Consider the following 19,369-nt stretch of genomic DNA (forward strand, 5'->3'; position numbering starts at 1 on the left):
TTCTGAGAGTTGGGGTCCAAAAAAAACCAAAACCCTGTACAGCAGTCATCCCAACCTTTTCTGAACTGCAGACTGGCTGGGGGGGCACCCCCCCCACATTCATGGAGGGATGTGCTCATGTGCATGCACAGAGGAGCGGGACACCTGTGCATGTGGGTGGTGTGCACGGGTGGTGTGCATGCGGGGGGGGGCAGGAGATCTGTCTCCACGGCCCGGTCTTGCCATGGCCTGGCACCGGGCCGTGGACTAGGAGTTGGGGATGCCTGCTGTACAGCATATCCCTACTTGTCACTTGTCAAATATTCCTGCCACCAACAAATCATCTACACTGAACATGAGTGCATAGGACAGAGATGCCATACAAACGGTATATTACATTTTTACTTTTAAATAGTACCAAGCACTCAAACTACTCCAAACCTTAAAAATTCCACTACATCTTTAACAAAAAAAAGTTTAATTAGTGAAATAAATTTGTTTAAGTTTTATTATTTATAGTATTTTAGCTGAAGCTTCTTGCAGAGAACCCAGAAGGCAGGGTGCAAGGGATTATCCTCGTATACACAGTACAGGCACACATAATGAGGTAGGATGGAGATGTTGTAGATTGGATTCTCAGCAATTCAAACAGACTGACATCATTAGATAACCAGGAACAAAATATCAAAATAAGGTATTTTATTTGCCAGCCAAGTCATATATCATGAACTTAACTTATGCTGCAATGCATCCCTGATAAACTCCTCAAAACCTAAGAGCTATTCTTTTGAAAGATTTGATAAAAATAAGTTGATTTATTTTCTCTTTCTCACTCTGGAATAACAACTTCTTGATTTAAGGAATTGTTTCTATGTTACAGGAAATTAAATACAATCAACTGTGACTATTTAATCGAAACCTCAGTTTCAAAGTCCAGTGCCAAAGAACATGTCCAAATTTCAAAAACCTGGTTATAGGGTAATAAAAATATCTACTGTTTTTTTTTAAACTGTCCTATGCACTTTTAGTCCACACTTACAATTTACAAAGCCTTGATTATTAAACCAAACGTACTCGTAGCAAAACTCAAATTCAAAATACAAATCAATGTAATACAGAAGAAAATCCTATTTAGTCTTGTAGACTACATCACAGCCAGTACTGGCATGATTTTGCTTTTTATTTCAATTGTCTCATTTAAAGTATTTAGGAAATCACTTTCCAATAAATGTTCTGGTCTAGTTTAACTAATTTAGCATAAAATTTTGCTGTAATCCAGTTCTATCTGTATAACATTTTAGCAGCCTGCCACACTCTCAACATAAGAGGTCTAATGCAGCCTGTATTCAACTGGGTGCAGAGAACCTTTGGGAGTAATTAACCAGAGAAAGAAGTTACAAACTTGTTTCAATACAGTGAGGTACACTAACTGGAACTAAAGATTTAATAGGCTTATTGCAAGATTCTCTTAGTTATAACAAGCAGTATGTCTTCACAAATGTGCTATTGCTGTGGATAATAGGGCTGTTGTGGGAAAGGATAACTAGGCTGCTGAGGTCCTCCTGGATATGGTGCTTGTCCAGGATTTTGGTACATAGGTGAAGGTGCGTATGGCAGATTGTACTGGCCGTACATGTATGGATTGTACCCCATCGGCAAAGGCATCTGGCAGTATCTGTGAAAACAAAAGGCCATACATTAAAAGCTTGAAATTAAAAAACATATGAAAATGTCTTTTTTTGAAATTATAAATATATTTTAAAATATCCATAGTACAACATGCAAGTATCAGTTCTTCAATATACTGGCTTCCAAGCACACACATAGGTAACTAAATATCTACAGTACAAAAATACAGGCGTGGATCCTAATTTAAGAAAGTTAGGAATGTTTCCTTCTCACTCCTTCCCCTGCAGCAACCTGAAGTCTCTGGAGAGTTAGGGATCCTCTTCCCAAACATCTCTAGCATACAAGTGGCTGCTAGAGAGGAGATTTGCCTACAATGAATTCTAGATTAAGGAAGCATATGGAAGCCAAATCAGCAATCTTCCCCTTTCATATCTCAACACTGTTTAGGAAGTCCTCCCTATGTCACAGCTTCTTTGTGAGTACAGAAGGCTGCAAGGAACAGAGACAGAAAACTTTACATTTTTGAATTTATTTAACTTTGGTTTAGAGTTTAAACCATAGTTTTTAGCATGGTAAAGGACAGATAGTTACTTCAGTGCATTGACAAGCCCAGTAGTCCCTTGTTTTCGAAAGGAATTCTAGGTTTGTAAGCAGCACAATAGGTGGGTGCTGGGGAGCCAGTATGGTCCCCAATCCTGAAAAGCTGCTGCCCCTTGCCTTATGAGAAGAAATGTCTGAGTGGAAATCCAGAGTAGAGCTGTTAAGAAGTAAAGCTAGATTTTATCACAGATTCCATGTGTTTCATAGGATACTGAACCTCATAAACACTAAGTAGAGATCACAAGAGAAATTTCAGATACAGAAGCTCCACATTCCTTTCTCTAATGAATCCTTAATTGTTGAAGAACAGCCGGAGCAAGTAAAAGAGATTTCTTACCAACACTCCAAGTGATTGTTAGCTCATATTTCTGAACTTACCCAGGGTAACCTGGATATGTTGGATAAGGTGGCCCCTGTGCCTGCGAAGGCGCCGTGTTGGTGGCAGAGCCAGCTGGAGGAGCCGTTGTCCCAGCAGTTGCTGATACTGGGTTACTGAGTGTATTTGCTGAAGAAATCATTGGTGGGGGAGGGCGTGCTGGCGGCTGCGGTTTGTTAGACTAAATAAGAAAGTAGATATAAGCAAGGATGATTCTATTTTCTATACACTGTATGCATTATAGATTAAGGAATTTTAGATTCATAGCATTCACACAGATGTGTAAAATTACTAGATGACAAGGAGATGCAAAACTACGACTGCAGTCCTAGCCACAGATCAGCTTCTCTATCATTTAACTTATTAGCTCTCCTGACACACATCAGTAAATGAGGCTGGTTTCTTCAACATTCTGAAGCAAATGCTTCTGAGATAAATATAACTACTACCAGAGATGGTATAGAATTGTTACTTTACTTACCACACTGGTTCTGGGGGCTGGAGTTGGGACAGATGAAGTTGGAGGCTTGTTTCCTCCAGGAGGACCTGTTTGATATGCAGGCACAGAAGGAAAAGAAGGAGCGCTTGGTTCTCTAGCAATACTTTGTTGCAGATCTCTGAAAAGGAAGTATTGAACAAATGTGAAGCACAGCAAGGATTTTTACAAAATCCTTCTGCTGGATGTAAAATCAATGGTTGACTTATTTTTAGACTGAGATCACCAGCTTCTCACAGGGAAAGCTAAAATCAGTTATAACCAAGCTTGGCCTGTAATTAGATTATTTTAAAAAGCACTGTGGGCTGTTTGGTGACAGATATATCACACACCCCTAACTGATCGGCTGCTTCCTATTTTATCCAGGGAGTTGGCTTTGCTGCCCATACACAGCAAAGCTAAGACCCAAAATAGAATTACTGGCTGGAGAAATGCTCCCACAGAGAGCACCTTGGTGATGATAGCACTTCCTCCACCACATTTTCCTTTACTGGAGAGAATGGCCAAACCTCAAAGCATAGCTAAAAGAAACACTAGATATGCCCAATCAGTGATAACAAATATAAAAAAATTCATTGTGTATTTCTCATCCTCCTACTTTGGAAGCACTAAGGGAGCCTCCTCACACCAGGAAGCAGGGTTTTCCCAGGACCAGCTGTGAGCAAGCTGAGGAACTCCTATACAGCACAGATTTCTGTCCTAATTGCTACGGTGGCAAGGTTGATCTTGTGTAGCTTCTCAGCTGATCTGCACAGCAAGTATGAAAAACATGGATTTCACAGAAATATTCTTGAGGGACAAGAGCTATGAAACAAAAGCATGCATGTCCTTTCATCGACCTAAAGAAACTCAATTATGTGTAAGTTAGTTTCTTCTGTATATCCTGTTTTTCAAGATGAACAAAGCACTCACAGAGTGCTGTCCTCTGAAGACACCGGCCACAGGGACTGGCGAAACGTTAGGAAGAACAACCTTCAGAACACAGCCAAAGAGGTCGGAAAACGCACAACAACCAAAAGCACTCATTGTCTCAGCCAATTCGGAAACCATGCTGCATTTCTATACAGTGGTGCCTCGCTTAACAAGCGCCCCGTTTAACGACGAATCCACATACCGATGCAGATTTTGCGATCACTTCGAAGCCCCATCGCTCAGCTGGGGGAAATGCCGGTGGTGGCCTCGGAAGGACCCTTCCGAAGCCACCGCCTGCATTCCCCTTCGGAAGGGCCATTTTCCCCCAGCTCAGCAGGAGCCCCGCCGCCCAGCTGGGGGAAAATGTTGGCGGTGGGTGGCGGCCTCGGAAGGACCCTGAAGCCACCGCCGACATTTGCCTTCCAAGCTCTCAAAGGTCCCCCCTCCGACATTGGAGAAAGCCCTTTGAGAGCTCGGAAGGCTCTCAGCGGCGGCGGGGCAGGGTAAGGTGGATCCGGATGGCTTCCAGGCAAAGCACTGGAAGCCTTCCGGACCCCACCACCACCCCGCCGCCGCCGCTTGAAGCCGCCCCGCGCCACCTATCCCAGCCATGCTTGGACTCCCTGGGATAGGCGGCGCGAGGTGGCTCCCAGCGGCGGGGACAGGGTAGGGGGGCCGGAAGGCTTCCAGGCAAAGCACTGGAAGCCGTCCGGACCCCCCACACACACCCTGCCGCTGCTGCCCCCTCTTGAAGCCGCCCCGCGCCGCCTATCCCAGCCATGCTCGGACTCCCAGGAGTCCAAGCATGGCTGGGATAGGCGGCGCGGGGCGGATCCCAGTGGCGGGGGCAGGGTAGGGGGGTCCGGAAGGCTTCCAGGCAAAGCACTGGAAGCTGTCCGGACCCCCCCCGCCGCTGCTGCTGCTGCTTGGAGCCGCCTCGCGCCCGGTTTCCCAGCCATGCTTGGACTCCTGGGAGTCCGAGCATGGCTGGGATAGGCGGGCGCGGGGTGGCTGCCGGTGGCAGAGGCAAGGTGGGGGGGGTGTCCAAATGCCTTCCAGGCAAAGCACTGGAAGGCATCCAGACCCCCACACACACATCCTACCACCGCCACCAGTGTTTGGAACCGCTGGCCGGCAGGCCCTTTGGAGCGGCCGCAGGGGAAGGGTTCCCCCGCCATCGTTCCGAAGCGTCCGGCCGGCGGGCGCTTCAGAATGGCGGCGGGGGAGCCTTCCCCGCGGCCGCTCCGAAGCGCCGACTGGCATTTTCTCGTCGGGCCCTTTGGAGCGGCCGCAGGGGAAGGGTTCCCCCGCCGTCGTTCCGAAGCGCCCCGGCCGGCCAGCTGTTTGAAAATGGGGGCTTTTCCTCCCAAAGGCCCCATTTTCACACAGCTGATCGGTGGTTCCAAAATGGCCGCCCGCACTGTCCTCACTTACCGAGGCGGTGAAAATGGCGGCCCTATGGAGGAAGCCTCGCATAGCGGTGAGTTTTCACCCCATAGAAACGTATTAAACAGAGTTTTCACTCCCGCATTGTGATGTTTCCGTATAGCGACGATTAATCCGGAATGGATTAATGTCGCTGTGCGGGGCACCACTGTACATGAAAGCATAAATGTTCAGCCTTCAACATAGAATGTCTTAATACATCAAAGATATTACAACACGACAGAGGCCTTCCTGTTAGTTTTTCAAACAGGTTACTGTTGTCCATTTATATTATGCATTCATTTATAATCTGAAGAGTCCTTGCCTGTTTTAGCCTCTGACTAAAAACCTCCCCCTCATACTTAGTTAACCAAATATTTCTCTAACATTGAAGATATAACAAGCTTACTTCAGAAGTTCATCTCTTTCTGTTTTGCGCGCAAACACAATGTCGCTGCACTTGTTTTGGAACTTCAAAAGGATTTCCGTCAACTCATTATAAAACTAGGAGGAAGTAACAAACATTCATTTACAAGAAATATTTTATAAACACAGTGAGAGAAAATTCACAACATCCACTGTTCTATGAAACTTTCTGTAAATATTTCTAGATCCTTTACCCTACAAAGCTAAGTGAAACTATCACATATTCTTCTGCTTACCATGGACTCCATTTCTTTCCTTTTCCTCTGGGGCTTTCTTGTACCATTCTGTAGATTTTAATCCCCTTGGAGACAAGAATTGTCCTCTAACTTAGTGAAGTACCACATACATGGAAAGGAAGGACTCTAGGTCAGGGGAAAGTACGTGCTTTGCACACAGAAATTCAGAACTCAATTACTGACATCTCCAATCAGGAGAATTAGGTAGTAGGTTGCTTTCAACAATATATAGCAACAGAAACAACTGCTGTTGATTCCTGTGCCAATAACACACCCACCCCATCCATGCCTATTTTATTTTCCATCTTGTGCGTTGTTTTTCTATTTCTTTTTTTAAAATAGATGGAGAGTTACACATTAAGCATTCTTTGACTTCTCCATCATTTATCATCCAATGTCCATAATCCTGCCTTGCAACTACATGCGCGCAGTTCAAAGTTCTGTCCACGGTAGCTGGACAATGGCCAAGGTGGAAGTGCAATCCCCAAAGCTCTTCTGCCAGTGAATCATACAATTAATTGGTCATTCTGGGGTTGTGTGGCTGATTGTGCAATTGGATGGTGCAATCCTTTTTGGTGGGCATAACGCCCAGTACATTTGTGCCAATGTAACCGGCATAAGCAAGATACTGGGCAATGAGGTCTCCCTTTCAAAGCTTCAACCTTTCTGGTCCTACTGTATTAATATTTTATCTCCTTTTAAGAATTGCCATCGCAGACAACAAAAATCTTGGTGATGCTACAAAACGTAACATTTCAATCCTATTCTATATGCAATGTGCTTATATATCTGAATTCTTTAAATACTGGCCACACAATCATTCAAATGGCTTTGCAATGCCTTTGGCTAGACATTAGTATTATTAGCGGGAACACATCTTTTAATGTAAGCATGTAAGGGAATGGATAAATCAGTTACCCTATTATGCTACTATGCAGTATATGGTATTACTATACCTTTGTGCCTTCTTTCAGGTTAGCCACAAGTTCAACAAAGTTGTCATTGGCTACAGCCAAGTTCTTTAGAACTTCTTCTCTTAAATTGGACTCATTATTTGATTGCTTCATCTTAGAAAATTCCTGATGTGAATTCTATCATGATGGGAAAAAACATGAAAGGGTTTCAACAGGGACATAAGACCTCATAGATTTAAACTCTCATGTTTCTTTGTGTTCAAACACAGCAATATCTAATAATAACAGTAATAACCTTGTGTCATCAAGTCAATTCTGACTTATGACAACCTTTGCTAAGATTTCCTAAGTCTAAAGTGCTCACAAGTGATTTACTAGTCTCTTATTCTGGGAGTGTTCCAGAACTGTACAATTTGCCTACGGGTACACAAGTTGTCTCCTCTCCCTAGAGGCATGATAGCAAAATGAATTCTGCATCTTTGGACTCACAGCCAGGTACTCCAAATCACTGAGCTATCCAGCCAGCAACCGTTTCTATTTTTGTTGCTGTTTAGTCATCTGACTCTTTGTGACCCCATGGACCAGAGCGTGCCAGGCCCTCCTGTCTTCCACTGCCTCCCGGAGTTGGGTCAAATTCATGTTGGTAGCTTCGATGACACTGTCCACCATCTCATCCTCTGTCGTCCCCTTTTCCTCCTGCCTTCACACTTTCCCAACATCAGGGTCTTTTCCAGGGAGTCTTCTCTTCTCATGAGATGGCCAAAGTATTGGAGCCTCAGCTTCAGGATCTGTCCTTCCAGTGAGCATTTGGGGTTGATTTCCTTCAGAATGGATAGGTTTGTTCTCCTTGCAGTCCAGGGGACTCTCAAGAGTCTCCTCCAGCACCACAATTCAAAAGCATCAATACTTCGGTGGTCAGCCTTCTTTATGGTGCAACTCTCACTTCCATATATCACTACTGGAAAAACCATAGCTTGGACTATGTGGACCTTTGTCTGCAAGGTGATGTCTCTGCTTTTTAAGATGCTATCTAGGTTTCTCATTTCCTCCTAAGAAGCAGGTGTATTTTAATTTTGTGGCTGCTGTCACCATCTGCAGTGATCATGGAGCCCAGGAAAGTAAAATCTGTCACTGCCTCCATATCTTCCCCTTCTATTTGCCAGGAGGTGATGGGACCAGTAGCCATGATCTTCGTTTTTTTGATTTTGAGCTTCAGACCATTTTTTGTGCTCTTCTCTTTCACCTTCATTATGAGTTTCTCTAAATCCTCCTCACTTTCTGCCATCAGAGTGGTATCATCTGCATATCTGAGGTTGTTGATATTTCTTCCAGCAATCTTGATTCCGGCTTGGGATTCATCCAGTCCAGCCTTTTGCATGATGTATTCTGCATATAAGTTAAATAAGCAGGGAGACAATATACAGCCTTGTCGTACTCCTTTCCCCATTTTGAACCAATCAGTTGTTCCATATCCGGTTCTAACTGTTGCTTCCTGTCCCAAATATAGATTTTAGCATACTAAAATTTTAGCATATAAACATAGTTTTATGTCTCAGAGTCTAATTGTCCAGCTCTGAAGTAGTATATCACCAGGCATCCACTGTAGCTCTTAAAATACGCTTCTGAAGAAAACAATACCTGAATGCTGTTGAGCAGCTCCTCTTGTTTTTTCAAAGTCTCCTGTACTTTATGGGTAAAACTACCATAAAGACGATCCAACTCAGTAACAGAAATGGCTTCTTCATTCAGATCACCATCTTGTGCAAGTGCAGTTAGGAATTTAGTTGTCATGTCAAAGTTTACTGATTTAAGATCATTTTCAAGTTGTTCTCTCTGCTTCTTGACTTCATCCAGGCTAGCCAGCAAAGATTTTAGGACATTAACCACCTAGTAAACAAAACATGTAATCAATCATATTTGGCATTTTAAGCAGTTCCACAATTATCATTTTTTCCTACACATCACAAAAACTGCAGAACAAAAAAAAAGGAAACATTTGTATTTAATATTTGTTTTCCCCACTACAGCATAAAGACTACGTAACCTGATACAAGAATTACAGTTCTACACTGCTTGAAATTTTATATGCTGAAACAAAACAGTGGCTGTCTGTAAGCTTAAAAGTACAACACAAATGGGATGGGGAGAGAAGAGGGAAACAATCAAATTCAAACACCAGTGATAAAACTTACACCACTTTTATACTAACCAACTCAAATGGAAACAGAAACAAAAGCAGGTTCTGTTCTTTTACAGGTAGACTGGTGGCCCTGCTACCCCATCTTTCCCTTTGCTATAGCCAGACAAAATGGTTCTAGTTAGCTTTTGGAAATATGTATTCAGTGCCCTTTAGTATCTATAAAACGCTTTTGCATAGTTCAGCACACAATGTTGCCTTAATGCCTGAAGATCCACTGTCATATGGGTGGAACCAATAAAATACATCCAGGAGCAATGATCAGATCACACAGGATCCAAGCAGTCCTATCCAGAGGACGGCTTGTGAATATTACAGCAGCATTACAAGATGAACAAGTGGCATTCAAAAGGATTTTTAGATTAGCAAATCAAACTTTGGAATTCTCTGTTTTAAATTTCAGGTAGACCAAATCAATATAAACTAGAGTCGTCAACCTGGTTTCTTGGCTATGTTAAAATCTGAATACCTTGTTCAAAGTACAACAGAGCCCCATTATCTGCGGGATCAGATTCACTTATCTACTGCCTTACAATACAGTGGTGCCTTGACTTACGAATGCCCTGACCTACGAACGTTTTGAGTTATGAACAGCTCCAGATGCTAAATATTGCTTTGAGTTATGAATGGAGCTTTGATTTACGAACAGAAAAAAAGGCAGGGGGAAAAAAGGTGGGAAATTCAAACCGTTGGTGGCAAAGAGGCCGCTTCTTTGTAGCTCTTTTGTCCCAATGGTTAGAGGAGGCGGTTAGAGGACATTTTTACTCCTGGGGCGCAGGGTGGCGCGGGTTAACTCACGAGTAAGCACAGGAGGAAGGATAAGTGGTCGGGTGCCGGTGCTTTGGAAGCCCGGGAAGCCTCCGCAGATGCTTCAGAGTGGTAAGGTGCTACTTTTTCCTTTTTAAAAAGTTGTTCTGGGTGGGTTTGGGGGGTATGTTTCTGTGTTGTTTTGTTTTTTGGTGGGTTTTTTTTTTGCAGTCCCATGTGGGACTTGCAGTGTTTTATTTTTAATTATTATTTTGGGGGGGGGTATTTTTTTTCCTTCAGCCAGAACGGATTAATCGGTTTTCAATGCATTCCTATGGGAAATGGTGCTTTGACTTACGAACGTTTTGACTTACGGCCACCGTTCCAATACGGATTAAGTTCATAAGTCAAGGCACCACTGTACTAAATAAGAAAGCTACAGTTTTTCCAGAATGTATTTACCACAACTGGCCACTAGAGAGAGCCAGAGACCATGCAATTTATAGCATTTTATACTTCTGTTTTTCAGCACCTGTGGGGGGAAGCTTGGAACCCATCCCCCACAGATACTGTGTAGCTACTTTAATTAATGTGAGATTGACTGATTGATTTGGATCTTACCTCACTCCCCTGCATAGTTTTTGCTGGATTTGCTGAAGGAATTGCTGCATTCAATTCTGCTTCTGGCTTACATAACAAAGAAATCGTATCACGATGACTCTGATATCGTTCCTTAACCTGCTTGTCAGCTTGCACAGCTTTATCCAGGATACTCCGGTAATTGGCTCCCTCTGCAAAACAACAGAGACAGACACCTGGTGTTCAAAGATATTGCTTTAATCCAAAACATAAATGAAATATTGTACTCTGTCAACTGAAGACGTTACCAATATACCAAGTCTGTGTTAGTTCGCTAGTTATGTGACACAAAACATATTAAGCTGATCTAGTGCAATAATACTCTGTGACACCATTAAATAAGGGCAAGTTTTTATATAGCTCAGTTCTAGCCCCTTGTTGTGAAACACTGACTGGAACGGTTGTTGTGATGTGCTGTCAAGTCACTTCTGGCTTATGATCCTCTAAATTAATGCCTCCAAAAGGTCCTATCATGGGCCCAGGTCAGGTTTTCCAAGGTGAACACTACACCTTTCTTGATTAAGTCAATCCTTCTCCCATTGTTGTTCTTTTTCCTACCACCTTCACAGATTGCTGCCTTCTCATGGTGAAGAGCCTCATGGCATAGGGATTAAAGTGCAGTACTGCAGTTAATGTACTTCTCGTGCATTGTTTATTTATTTATATTTATTTATTGCATTTATACCCCAGCTATCTAGTCAAACGACCACTCTAGACGGTCTCTTTGATGTAGTTCACAATTGTCTTTTTCAATTTTTCTATGACTTCTTTTCTGCATAATAAAACTGGACTCAATGACCATGAGAAGGACTTAGGTCTTGACCTGAAAAGATGAAATGTTATTAGTACTGCTATCCAGGGTACTGCTAATCCACCTGGAGTAGGAACCGGCAATTCCACTCAAATATCTTTGCCAAGAAAACCCCATGATCAGAAACAAAAGGCTAAAAGATATGACGCTGGAAGATGGGACCCTCAGGTCGGAAGGCGTCCAACATGCTACTGAGGAAGAGCGGAGGACAAGTACAAGTAGCTCCAGTGCTAATGAAGTAGTTGGGCCAAAGCCGAAAGGACGCTCAGCTGTGGACGTGCCTGGAAGTGAAAGGAAAGTCCGATGCTGCAAAGAAAAATATTGCATAGGAACCTGGAATGTAAGATCTATGAACCTTGGGAAGCTGGAGGTGGTCAAACAGGAGATGGCAAGAATAAACATTGACATCCTGGGCGTCAGTGAACAAATGGACAGGAATGGGTGATTTCAACTCAGATGATTATCATGTCTACTACTGTGGGCAAGAATCCCCTAGAAAGAATGGAGTAGCCCTCATAGTCAACAAAAGAGTGGGTAAAGCTGTAATGGGATACAATCTCAAAAATGATAGAATGATGTCAATACGAATCCAAGGCAGACCTTTCAACATCACAATAATCCAAGTTTATGCACCAACCTCCATTGCTGAGGAGACTGAAATTGAACAATTTTATGAAGATTTACAACACCTTCTAGAACTGGCACCAAAGAAAGATGTTCTTCTCATTCTAGGGGACTGGAATGCCAAAGTAGGGAGTCAAGAGATAAAAGGAACAACAGGGAAGTTTGGCCTTGGAGTTCAAAACGAAGCAGGGCAAAGGCTAATAGAGTTTTGCCAAGAGAACAAGCTGGTCATCACAAACATCCAACAACACAAGAGGTGACTGTAGCGTTCAGCCCTGCCCTCACCTGTCCGTCACAGCTGAGCAGTGGGAAAGGAGCCAATGAGGGAACGGAAGGTGGTGCTAAAGGGGGAGGGGCTGGGATATAAAGGGGGGTGTATGGAGTGTGAACGGGGGGGGATTGGAAGATTGTGCGAGGCAGTGTGCCAGAGAGTCAGTCAGAGTCAGAGAGTATGAGTAGATTAAGTCAGAGTCAGAGTGTGAGATTAAGAGTTCAAGTCACGGTGTGGAGTTTGGGAAATTCTGAGGAATGATTAAATACCGAAGTTATACATGAATTAATCTATGTATTCAATAAAACAAAGTTTTATTTAAAAGGATTTGAAGTGTGGACCTGAGTCTTTCAGAAGTAAATGGTGATTTAGAGATCGCCTGGTGGCAGCAAGTGTTAAAGAAGAGAGTGTCTGCCTTCGTGTGCTCTGGGGGCTTGAAGGTCAAGAAAAGGGGCACGAGGGTGGACGTCACAGTGACTCTACACATCGACATCACCAGATGGGCAATAATGATTGATTGATTATGTTCTCTGCAGGCAAAGATGGAGAAGCTCTACAGTCAGCAAAAACAAGACCTGGAGCTGATTGTAGCTCTATTTATCAGCTTCTTATAGCAAAATTCAAACTTAAGCTGAAGAAAGTAGGAAAACCACTCGGCTAGTCAGGTATAATCAAATCCCTTATGAATACACAGTGGAAGTGAAGAACAGATTTAACAAACTAGATTTGGTGGACAGAGTGCCTGAAGAACTATGGATGGAGGCTTGTAACATTGTACAGAAGACAGCAACAAAAACCATCCCAAAGAATAAGTAGTGCAAGAAAGCAAAGTGGCTGTCCAACAAGGCCTTACAAATAGCAGAGAAGGGAAGGGAAACAAAATGCAAGGAAGATAGGAAAAGTTACAGAAAACTGAATGCGGACTTCCAAAGAATAGCAAGGAGAGACAAGAGGGCCTTCTTAAATGAAAAGTGTAAAGATATACAGGAAAACAGAAAGGGAAAAACCAGAGATCTGTTCAAGAAAATTGGAGATATTAGCGGAACATTTTGTGCAGAGATGAACATGATAAAGGACAAAAATAGTAGGGACCTAACAGAAGCAGAAGACATCAAGAAGAGGCGGCAAGAATACACAGAGGAATTATACCAGAAAGATTTGGCTATTCCAGACAACACAGATAGCGTGGTTGCTAACCTTGTGCCAGATATCCTGGAGAGTGAAGTCAAGTGGTCCTTAGAAAGCATGACTAACAACAAGGCCAGTGGAGGTGATGGCATTCCAGTTGAACTATTTAAAATCCTAAAAGATGACGCTGTTAAGGTGCTACACTCAATATGCAAGCAAGTTTGGAAAACTCAGCAGTGGACAGAGGATTGGAACAGATCGGTCTATATCCCAATCGTAAAGAAGGGCAGTGCCAAAGAATGCTCCAACTACCGTACAATTGCACTCACTTCACATGCTAGCAAAGTTATGCTCAAACTCCTCCAAGACGGGCTTTAGCAATATGTGGACCGAGAATTCCCAAAAGTACAAGCTGGATTTCGACGGAGAAGAGGAACTAGAGACCAAATTGCTAACATTTACTGTATTATGGAGAAAGTCAGAGAGTTCCAGAAAAACATCTATTTCTGCTTCATTGACTATGCAAAAGCCTTTAACTGTGTGGACCACAGTAAACTATGGCAAGTCCTTAAAGAAATGGGAATGCCTGACCACCTTATTTGTCTCCTGAGAAATCTATATGTGGGACAGGAAGCAACAGTTAGAACTGGATATGGAACAACTGACTGATTCAAAATTGGGAAAGAAGTATAACAAGGCTGTATATTGTCCCCTGGCTTATTTAACTTATATGCAGAATACAGTGGTGCCTCACAACACAAGCGCTCCGTTTTACAACGAAATCACATAACGACGAAGTTTTTGCGATCAGGGGAATTTCACTTTGCGATGATCAGTTCCCTGCTTCGGGAACCGATTCTCACAAAACGATTTTCCTACAGCTGATTGGCGGTTTCAAAATGGCCGCCCGCTGTTTTCTGGAACGGATTCCTTGCTGCACGGACAGCGAAAATGGCCGCGCTATGGAGGATCTTCGCTGGATGGTGAGTTTCAAGCCCACAGGAACGCATTAATCGGGTTTTAATGTGTTTCTATGGGCTTTTTAATTTCGCTTATGATGTTTTCGTTCTACAGTGATTTCACTGGAACGAATTAATATTGTAATGCGAGGCACCACTGTACATGATGCGAAAGGCTGGCCTGGAGGAATCCCAAACCAGAATTAAGATTGCCGGAAGAAATTATCAACAGCCTCTGATATGCAGATGATACCATTCTGATGGCAGAAAGCGAGGAGGAATTAAAGAACCTCTTAATGAGGGTGAGAGAGTGCAAAAAATGGACTGATTCTCAACATCAAAAAACTAAGATTATGGCCACTGGTCCCATCAGCTCTTGGCAAACAGAAGGGGAAGATATGGAGGCAGTGACAGATTTTACAGTTGTGCCTCACTTAATTATTACCTCATTAAACGACGAAGCCGCTTGACGATGAGGTTTTTGCGATCGCAAATTAGGAAATAGGAATTTTTCTAATAGGAAAAATTTGATTCACAATGATCGGTTCCCTGCTTCAGTACACAGCACCCATAAAAGAATCCCTCAAAATCACATCCAAATGGACAATTTTTTTCCTGTCAGCTGTTTTTCTGTATAGTTCTCACATTCATACGAAGTAAATGAAACTACCACAGTATGGATGACCTTGGATGTGGTCTACAGCAATACACCCTTATGCCTCAAGATACTTCACAGCTACCTTTCCAATCTTTCTGATTTCTTGCCTGCAATCTCCATTTAGAATGATTATAGAGCAAATGTATAGGAAAAAAAATAAAATTTCCATTTTCTTCACTATCATTAAATTATGTTATTCTTCTACAGCCATTATTTTTGCCTTCTTAGAGTATAACTGTAATCCTGCTTTTGCACTTTCTTTGTTGACCTTCACCAGTATTGTTTCAAATCAACGTTGTATTCTGCCAGTTAATATAGTGCCATCTGTATTTCTTACTGATGTTTCTTCCACCATTTTTACTACTTCTTCTGAATCTAACTCAACATTTCATATGATATATTCTACATACAGGTTGAACAAACATAGACCATATCTGGCATGTTTGGAGATGCAGTAAAAGTAGTGCCTCAGCATTAAACTTCTTGAGTAGTAGTGTGGACTGAACAGAGAACCAACATTCACAACACAATGAAAATAACACTCATTAATCAAGGTAACTTATGATGACATTTTCCTTTAAGTCAGTGTCTTATTGACTTAGTACTTTTAATTATCAGCTATTCTTAGGAAGACAGTAAATAAGTAAGGAAGCAAGTAAGTACATTAAGTAAGGACAAAAGGATCTCTAGACTTGTGAAGATAAACAATGCAAAAGTTGAGCTGTCTTTTAGCAATATAGCAGAGTCCTGTAACCTTATTAATCCTTACAGAATTCTAAAGTGTAATATTAAGTTGCCTTCCTACCTAAATTCTATGCCTTTGCCTAAATGATAAAGAAAAATATATTTATTGAACATACCTTCTAAATAAAAAATATGCCTATTATATACAGCAGCCACTTTTTGTCAAAATTGTGCATAATTAATGTAACCGACCCGGAAAAATGCTCAACAAGCACATAATATAGCTGCTCTTATAATACTTCCTCTTGTAAGTTTCCTCATCAGGCTGTTTCCAAAACAGTCTTATTACATGTTAACTTATCCATATCAGATAACCAAGTATAAGTATCAGTGAATAGCTACATGAACATTACCTGCTCTCAAAGGCTTGTAAAGGTCATTTGATGGTGTCCTTTGCCAACGTTCCTTGAACTTGTTTTTCAGCTCATTGTCTGTTGCTTCTTCTTCATCCAACATCCTTAGAGACTAAAGTTGTTATAAGAAAATATTTCTAATAAAAACATTTTCAAGTCATAGAAAAGAGAAGTCGGAATTCAGACTAAATGAGATGAACTTGGCTCCCACTAAATTAACATTAATTTACAGCTGGAAATCTAAATGATTTTACAGAGATCCCAGTTCCTTAAAGCTAGTCAATCCAGTGTGTTTAAACTGAAATGGATCAAATGATTCTTTACAAGCCTATCTCAGTGAGCACAAAAGCAGCAGAAATCTATTCAGCAGCCATGCTAAAGTGAGTGGGCATGTATTTATGCATGTGTTTCCTTGACACGCACTGGACTCTTATAATCTTCCAAACAGAAAATCGGTCATGTACAGCCTATGCAAATTTGACACCTTCCAAATGTTTCATAGATCAAATGGAATTTCCATAAGACCCAGCGAAAATAGCAAATAAGGAGGAAAACTGAGAGCTTTGATCCAAAACATCTGAAAGCCACCAAGCTGAAAGAAACTGATACAGTATCTTCTAAATGGAATGTGAGATTGTTGACAACATATTGTGCTCTGTTTTTGCTTAAAAGAGTAACAGTACTGCAAATTTACCTCATCCAGAATCTCTCTGTTTCTCTGCAGTAGTTCAGGAAGATCTTTCATCAATTGATCAATTGTTTGGACACCTCCCTGTTCAATCACAGACTTAGACTTTTGCAGAATGGACTGAGGAATACTATCCCCGGAGACATCCTCAATAGCAGCAGGAAGATTGAGGGAAGCCAGCACTCTGGCAAAAAATCGTTAATATTTTATTTTCTATCATGCAAATGGACAGCTAATATTCCAGTTTAACAAATGATTTAAAAATGATTCTTTGTAAGTCCTCTGTCCCTGCCACCCCACTCTATCACAGCCAGAATCCTACTGAGACTGCACTGAAGTCCCACCAGTGTAGTAATGTGGGATTATGTTAGTAGCTCCATGAAGAAAGCCTACCTTCTGTTTCTACATGACCAATGCTTTGTGCATACAACATGATTCTTGTCTTGCTACACTGGCAGGAGTTTCTGCTTAGCAAGGCTCATCAACAGGATACTTACCTAAGTATCTTTTCACGTAAAAGCCAATTTACTGATTCAGTGAGAAGTACGCTTATTAACTGTACTTTCAGCTACTTGCAAATTTACTTGGCAGTGTCACTGCTAACAGAAGATTACTTCAGATGACTGTTCTTGAACTCTCAGAATATCGTAGCCACATATAAATTAAAAAGCCACCAAAACGTATTTAAACAAACTGAACTTCATTTTCCCCCTTCAGCATGGCATGCTAAGAGAAAACACAGGCCTAGTTAGCTGCATGTTAGTATTAATTAATTCAGTCTAAGTAGTTATAATCAAGCAACTGATTTAAATAGGCATTAAGTAGAACTTAAGCTAAATGTAAGCCACTATATCACATCAGGAAAGAACAAGCAGAAGTCCACTTGTACAATGAAGTTTACTTGGCTCCTCTCTCCACAACCCACTGCTCCTTACCCAAAACCACTCATGAGGGCCAACAGATATTTTGAAACAGGATGGGACCAGCCATAGGGAATAATAATTTAAAAAAGGAGCAGGGGAATTGGAGAAATTTGATGAGGCTACCCTGGTCAAGTCCTCTTCTGTTTGTACGTGTATCTCTCAAACCACTCATTTTCATAGAAGGCAGACATGAGAATTATCAGCTTACCCATTTGCCAGATTGGTGGCCTCTCTCATCTGAGCGATTGATCTATTAACCAGGTCTGCTTTTCTTTGGTTGTACAGTGTAAGAGCTTGCTGCACTGCCAGCGGAACCATTTTTTCAAACAAATCTATACAAGCAAATAACATTGTTAAGGATAATAATTATACTTCTACCTGATCTTCTCAGCTTTTATCTGGAAAAGCTCTAACAGAGTTTTCTAACAGGAAAGCTTCCATTCCAAAACATCAAGTTTCACACAGAAAGACTTTCAATGGTTAAACTTACCACTAATCCTAAATTTCACTTTAGAATTACATACAGCAGTAGGATTACATGAGTGTACATGCAAAAATAGGTCTTCATTGATGGTGGAAAACTGAGCTCACATTCCTACCTGCTGTTACCAGTAAAGGTAGATACAGTAAGATTCTTCATAGCTAGTCTGATCTTGTTCTGAGCCCATGATATACAAACCAAATTGAGTAATAAATTATTTTGAATATGGTCAAGCTTCCTGGAATAGCATGATACTGTTGCAAAGGCTGTGGATAATAACAGCCCTACAGAGCGGAAGCAGACAGTTGCACAGCATGGAGGCAATGGCACCCTGACATTCCACATACTCCAAGGCAGACATGCAGCTATTAAGATTGTTTACAGGTACTTCTTAGGATTTAGACATTGCTCTGATTAGCAGACTATATGATATATTCATGCTATTCACTAGCATGAATATATCTAGTTGGAGCAGCTTCATCACATAAAGGATGATGATATCATCAGCCAGAGTTTTTAATATTTATTGTAATTAAAATTAAGAATACTTATCCATTCAGATTATGAAGTTCCCCACAAATCCATTTTGCCCTGGGGAAGCCTTTGGATGAGTGGGGAGCGTTTAACACCAGAAAACTGCTGGCAACAGTCACAATTCAGTGGCGATTTTCTGATTTTAAAGGCATTCTAAGGCTCCTAAAGGTTTCCTAGGGCCAAATCGATCTCTAGCGAACCCTGAGAAACTGAAGAGGGGGACACAGAAAGTTTTCAATGTCATTAGAATAAGAATTAAAGGAACAAGATGATCTGGTGCAGTTGTGCCTACTTGATTTTATTCACTGCCTGTCAGTACCTAGTAGTTTTTGACTTTTTCTTTTTTTCAATAAAGGACTAACAAAACTTTCAAGAAATGAAAAGATCATAAATCAAACAGACCAATCTTTCAAGGACAGTTTCTAGTCAGCTGGCTAGCACAACAGTTGTGTAGCCAGAGGTTAGGAGTTCAATTCCCTACCTGAGAAACCCTGAAGAGGATCGCTGTTAAGTCAGAATTGATTTGATGGCACACAATGATTAATACATGACATTTATTATGTTGCACAGTTTATTACTGCTTGTGATGCTTAGGAACCCTTACCTTACATTCAAGAAA

The 19,369-nt window shown here is 41.7% G+C and overlaps 1 protein-coding gene across 2 annotated transcripts in view; it reads right to left on the reverse strand.

The window, feature by feature from the left end:
• Positions 1-663: 663 nt before the first annotated feature.
• Positions 664-19,369, reverse strand: part of PDCD6IP (programmed cell death 6 interacting protein) — a 32,316-nt gene continuing 13,610 nt past the window's right edge. For both annotated transcript variants that reach the window (XM_073003836.2, XM_073003835.2), the window contains exons 9-18: positions 17,944-18,067; positions 16,819-16,996; positions 16,125-16,236; positions 10,559-10,728; positions 8,632-8,880; positions 7,036-7,170; positions 5,827-5,921; positions 3,066-3,201; positions 2,587-2,765; positions 664-1,654 (exon numbers count right to left, since the gene is read on the reverse strand). In XM_073003836.2, coding sequence (XP_072859937.2) covers positions 1,483-1,654; positions 2,587-2,765; positions 3,066-3,201; positions 5,827-5,921; positions 7,036-7,170; positions 8,632-8,880; positions 10,559-10,728; positions 16,125-16,236; positions 16,819-16,996; positions 17,944-18,067 — 1,550 coding nt within the window. In that variant the 3' untranslated portion in view covers positions 664-1,482. The remainder of the gene's footprint in view (positions 1,655-2,586; positions 2,766-3,065; positions 3,202-5,826; positions 5,922-7,035; positions 7,171-8,631; positions 8,881-10,558; positions 10,729-16,124; positions 16,237-16,818; positions 16,997-17,943; positions 18,068-19,369) is intronic.

Source organism: Pogona vitticeps, chromosome 6 (genome assembly GCF_051106095.1).
Source record: "Pogona vitticeps strain Pit_001003342236 chromosome 6, PviZW2.1, whole genome shotgun sequence".
Classification (NCBI taxonomy): Eukaryota; Metazoa; Chordata; class Lepidosauria; order Squamata; family Agamidae; genus Pogona; species Pogona vitticeps.